This window comes from Dipodomys merriami, unplaced genomic scaffold, assembly GCF_024711535.1.
Source record: "Dipodomys merriami isolate MVZ:Mamm:240054 unplaced genomic scaffold, mDipMer1.0.p SCAF_3, whole genome shotgun sequence".
Taxonomy (NCBI): domain Eukaryota; kingdom Metazoa; phylum Chordata; class Mammalia; order Rodentia; family Heteromyidae; genus Dipodomys; species Dipodomys merriami.
This window is the reverse complement of record NW_027204492.1, coordinates 65,561,240-65,567,239: the sequence shown is the minus strand read 5'-3', so window position 1 is coordinate 65,567,239 and position 6,000 is coordinate 65,561,240. Positions and strand designations below refer to the sequence as shown.

General features: G+C 48.5%; 1 protein-coding gene across 1 annotated transcript in view; it reads left to right on the top strand.

Annotated features, from left to right (window-relative positions):
* Positions 1-688: 688 nt before the first annotated feature.
* Positions 689-6,000, top strand: part of LOC138839834 (doublesex- and mab-3-related transcription factor C1-like) — a 40,579-nt gene continuing 35,267 nt past the window's right edge. The window contains exons 1-2 of the mRNA XM_070039354.1: positions 689-778; positions 3,977-4,323. Coding sequence (XP_069895455.1) covers positions 689-778; positions 3,977-4,323 — 437 coding nt within the window. The remainder of the gene's footprint in view (positions 779-3,976; positions 4,324-6,000) is intronic.

Here is a 6,000-nt window from a genome sequence, read left to right as displayed (position 1 = left end):
GAGACATTTCACTGAAGATACATAGAGGGGGCGGGGAGGAGCAAGAGAGTGGTGGGGCGGGGAGGAGCAAGGGGGCCATGTGAGTCTGTGCCCAAGATAGCACTCTCTGGAGCAGTGCCAGCATGCAGCCTGAAGGAGCTGGGACAGGCAAGTGCCCTGGGCCTTGGGGGCTTAGGGGGGAGGCAGAGGGGGAGGGAGAAACAGAGCGGATGGGGCTGGGCGTTGTCAGGGAGTACTGTTGGAGAGGGATGTCCTCAGCCCTGCCTTACTGGAGCTACAGCACCAGTGGGAGGGGGAGGGGAAATGGTGTATTTCTCAGCAGGAATTCACAAGAGCTCTAAGGCTAAAGCTCAGCTTGGGGGAGCTGGGCAGGGTGAGGGTACAGGAATAAAGTAGCTGCTGCCCCCAGACCAGCCTAGGGATGGGGTGGGAGCTCCAGACAGTGCGTCAAGTAACGACTGTGGAGCTGCGTCACAGCTGCCTGTGATTCCGGATGATTGGGACGCCCCCCCCATCACCATGAGAAGGTGGGGGGATGCCGGCCTGGGGTGGTATGGGGGCACCAGACAGTGCGTCACAGCTGTAAAGCTGCAGCTGGAACTGCGTCACAGCCGCCTGTGACTCAGGAGAACTGCCCACCCCCTCCTGCAGGCAGTAGCATGAGAAGGTGGGGGGAGATAGTCCCACAATGCACGAGCCTGATGAGGCCTGCGCTGGGGTGCAGGAGTGGGAGGAGGGGCGCTCACACGGGCTGCTGCAGTGTCACGGGCTTCTGCAGGTGATCATCTGCCCCTGCTGGAACAGGCAGAGGCTGGAAAGTTCTGGGAAGAATTGGGAGATATTCAGCATTTCAGAGAGGATTCAATGGTCCTGATAACGTCCTCTTGGAGATGAGACAGACTCCAGCTGCTGGGGAGGGGCTGTGATTTGGGGCCCCAAGAATCCAAGGGAGAGGGGGTGAATAGGATTGCAGGAAGTATATTGGCTGCAGAGTGTAGGAGGGACAAGTGGTGCTGATGGCTTAGGTAATGTACCTGAAGTGGAACAGTTCTCAGAGAACAGAGAGACAGCATCCAAGAGGTACAAGACATTAGACACAGGAGGAAGACATGGTAATCAATGGCCGCCTGCCTAGCACCAGGTTCTCTCTTGGGCAAAGGATATGGCAAAATGTAGGAGGTTGTGAAGCAGAAGAGTGTTGGGAACATCAGAGCTTTAAGAAGCCACTGCTTCCATAGTGCAGGGTCTCCCAGATGTCCTGTTTTGTCCTTAATAGCTGCTTAAGAAGAATCCACATAAGTTATATCTACGTACCAGCTATGAAATCATCCTAGATCCCACTGCCTGTTAAATTCAAACATAAAATAACCTCTTTGATACTTGTACTGTCTTAATGAATGTGCAGCCAAAGTTTCATCAAGGACAGTTTTAAAGATGTTTATACTGTTCTTGCATCTCTATTTGTTCCTGATTCTTGAGTTTTTCTAATGCTTCTTCACAACTGAAAAGCCATTATGGGTGAGAAACATGGCATGGTTTAAAGGATAGTTTTTTTTAATTCCTTTACATGAAATGTAAAATGTATTCTTTTTAAAAAAAATTTTTTTTTGGGTCCGGTCGTGGGGCCTGAACTCTGGGCCTGGGTGCTGTCCCTCAGCTCTTCAGCTCAAGGCTAGCACTCTACCACTTGAGCCACAGCGCCACTTCCGGCTTTTTTCTTTTTGCTTATGTGGTGTTGAGGAATCGAACCTAGGGCCTCAAGCATACAAGGCAAGCACTCTACCACTGAGCTACCTTCCCAGCCCCGTAAAATGTATTCTTAAACTGAAAAAAAAAAATCTTAAGAGTTTTAATTCAAAGGAAACTATCTGTAGCTTAATAACTGGTATGGGGTCATGGTACAGTCTGAAGACAGAAACCATGCTGAAGCTGAGCACTAGTGGCTTATGGCTATAATCTTAGCTACTCAGTAGGTTGAGATCTGAAGATGGCAGTTTGAAGCTAGCCTGGGGAAGGAAAAGCCCTTGAGACTCTTTTCTTGAACGAATCACCAAAAAAGCCAGAAGCTCAAGTGGTAGGTTCCAAGTGTGAAGCAGAACTCATACACACACAGGGTAGGGGCAGGGGAGAAACCAGTCTGTTTCCTTAGATGGAGAGCCTTGAAGAACTTTAGGAAGACAAGGCGGACAACTGCCAAAATGAATGAACGAGGACTTTAAAAGTCCTGTAGTATGGGCACAAAAAGTCCACTTCTATATCTTGGATGAAAAGGAAAAAAATGATAAGGAGTAAGAGAGGACACTGTCCATTTGAAGCTGAGCATCAGAGTTCTTTGAAGACAGTGTGCCCTCCAAAAGAACATGGTGGGGGAGGGGCACCAGCTAAATAAATTTGTCAGGGAACAGGAGCTTTGAGTTTCTCTGCAGAAGAGACCACCACTTTAGGGTGAGGGGAGGGTGGAGGTGGTGAGGCAAAGGGCTGCCCAGGGGCAGCCAGAGGAGGATGCTCCAGGGGAAGATGAGCACAGCCTGAGGGACAGCTGCAGCTAGTCTGTGCTGGCCTCTGACCTCCTACAGTGAATAACATTAACTGGGAGACTATAGCTAGAAGGAAGCATTGACCTGTTGAGACATTGAGAGTCACTCTGGTTTTCTATATTGTCTAAGCCTCAGATTTGGTTCTCAGGCATAGAAAATCAGCTCTAATGCAGTAACGCTGGGCAAAAGGGGATTTCTTTTGCAGTAAGTAATCTGGCCCAACCAGCATCAGAAGCCAACAACATATTCTATTTGCTCAAAACTGATAAAGCCTTTTCTCCAAAAACAAGTACATAAACGTAATTTTCACCTGCTTATATTAGTTTACATGGCACTATGGTCCTACGCAATGGCATAAGAAAAAGAAAAAGTGAGTGCTATCATTGCAATATGCAATGTGATTGTCCACATAAAATATACAAAGGAATCTACTGAAAACATATTCAAATTGAGTTATTGAGTTATTATTCAGCCAATCAGACATTTTAAAAACAGATGAATGCAGTAGGCTTTGTGTAGATCAGAAATAATTAGAAGATACAATGGAGAAATACCCAGTTTATAGAAGTAACACAAATGTCCATTGCAAACAAATATACAAGAGCTATAGAAGGGAACTTACAAATAATATTCTTTACAAACCAAAATCAATAGAAGAACAGATGATATATTTTAAATAAGAAACCTCCATAGTTTAAAGATGTTAATTCTCCTCATGGTAAGGTGGACATCCTAAAGCAATTCTAGTTAAAATTCAAGCAAGGGTTTTTCTTGTTTTAGCTTAAAATTTTAATTGTGGCTTTCATATAGAGGAATTTTTTTTTTATCAGTCTTAGGGATTGAAATCAGGTCCTGGGTGCTGTCCCTGAGCTTTCTGTTCCTCGAGGCTAGCACTCTACCACTTGAGCCACAGCTCCACTTCCAGATTTTTAGTAGTTAATTGGGAGATAAGAATGTTACAGACTTTCCTGCCCAGGCTGGGTTTGAACCGTGATACTTAGATTTCAGTCTCTTGACTAGATAGGATTACAGGAGTGAACCCCTGTAACTCAGCTAGGGAACGTTTTTTTAAATGTCTGAAGAATTCTTAAAAAGGAAGAATAATGTGGGAGAAACTCATTCCAGCCAAACAACAAAAACAATGCTCAAGTCTGTATAATAGAATTGCCGCAATGGTATTTAGATGGATAGAAGTGATGCGAATGCCCTGAAACAGTAGAATAGAAATTGCTTGAAAATTTCAGAAATGTGTGGTAGGACACAAAAAACTGGTGTAGGAAAGTATTATAAACTAGGCATTAAGGGTTGACTTTGGGCGTGGCCTTCAGGGTTCTGGAGGCTTCTAAGCCTGGTATACTAGGCCCCACCCCCAGGAGCCGTATTTCCCTCTCCCCGACCTCTCCCCCCACCCTCCCTCGCCTCCATCCTTGGGCTTCCAGCCTGCAGTACCGTCCGTGGCCGGCAGAAGCAGTGAGAGGCAGCGCCCGCGCGTTCCCACAGCTGGGAGAAGACCCCGGCTGCACAGGCTTTGCCCCTTCCCCTTCCCTCCCCTCCACTCTGCTCCCCTCCGGTTGGCAACTGGCATCCGGTCCTGTGGGTCTGGGGGCGGTGGTCTCCGACTCCAGACCCTGGGACTGCGCGTCTTCTCAGCAGCTGCGGCAGCAGCGCCCGTGGCGACGTCACTGCCCTCGCGGCCTCGCACACAGGGCTCCAGCCGGCCGCCGAATGCCCGTGGACGCGCATCTCTTCCCAGAGTTCCTGCTTCCTGGGCCAGCCAAAGCCGCAGGTGAGAACGTCCGCGGTAGAGGTGACTCCCGGGGCCTGCGGGGCTCAGAGGCCCCCTGGCCTCCTCCTTGCCCAAGAAATCCCCAAGCAGGCGCCTGCAGCGGGGATGCCAAGTGCTCCCCGAACCCCTCTCCGCCAAGAGCACTTCTTCTGAGGCAGATAGCCCCCGCCCAGGCGCTTCTGCAAGTTCTTTTGTGGACCCCCAAGTCCCTAGAGGGTCCCCGCGCCGTGTACCCCGCGGGCCCCAACCTCTGTGGCGCGCATGCCCAGAGACCCTGGGAACTAGAAAGTAGCTGACTGCTGGTGATGGTGCAGTACCTGCTGGTTAAGAACGCGAAGACCATACCCCGCTAAAGGGCAGACATGCTGAAGTATGTCGTCAAAAGGTTCAGGAGCTTCTTCCCTGACATTTCAAAGAGAGCCTCTGACCTATCTGCTCAAATTAGTCTTTGGGTCCTAGGTGAAGGAAATTGGTCCTGCAAAGCACTCCTATGTCCCAATCAGAAAAATACATCCTGCCCTGCTCTGAGGCCTGACAGGCCACCAGAGCACACCAAAGACTGGGCTTCTGATGATGACCCTGGACTTGATCTTCGTGCAGGCCAGCAGTGTCCCCAAGGAGGTGTTCTGGGATGTGTGGAGGGTGTTGCAGGTGTATTCATCTAAAAATGTTTCGCCTGTGGGGAGCCGTCGCCAAAGCTCAGCACTAAAGCTTGTGTGCAGCACAAACACCTGGTGCACATGTAGGTGTCTAACAGTAACCCCCTATCTCTCAGTAATCTTGTTGGGCTCTCAAAGGAAACAAGACAGATGGAAGCCCTGGAGTTTGTGGCCAAAGTGAATGACACCCACCACAGATCCTTTCCATGGCAATAAATGAGGCATTGACAGAAGAGGAGGAAATACCAGCTGCCCCAAACCACAGCTGCTGGTGGTGATGTGACAAGTGCCAGTATTAGGGCCAGTTTCAGAGCCTAGGCCATGGCTGAAGCCTAGGCCATCAGCATCAGTACTCATGCCAGGGCTAGGGCTAGAGCCATGACTGAAGCAATGGAATGGTCAGTACCTGGCTGATGACAGGGCTGGTTTTTCTTAGACTAGCATCATGGTTTTGCTGCCACTAGGGAAAGCCCAGGCTGAGTCTGCATTGGTATGGTTGTGCATAGACAAAGGGGCCCTGGAGCAATGGGCACTGGGGCTTTGATTTATGAAGAGCCCAAAGGCAGAGTGAGGTGAGTGAGAAGAGATGGCCACTGGCATTCATATTCCAGTTTCTTTGTGCTTCTTGGTGATCTCACTTGCAGTGGGTACATTGCAAAGTTGTGCTGGCTTTAGGTAACTTTTTTCTATTAAGAAATGAGCTATGGGCATAAACTGCTTAAAATTAAACCCCAAAGGATGAGGAGTGTAGCTAAGTGGTATACCAAGTTCCTAGTCTGCGCATAGCCGGGTTTGGCCACTAGCACAGCAAAACAGAAACGTAAATGAGAGCAGTGTTAGATCAAAGTTGAAGTAAGTTATATCTAACTACGATTTCAAGTCATTGGTTGTCTAGACATCTGCTTAAGTATTTAAGTATCAGCATTTCTGAATAGCGTTGGTCAAATGTTTTGTAGTTTTTTCTTTCAGTTTAGGAAAGGTTTGCCTTTTTCATTAAAAAAATAGCAACATTCTATTA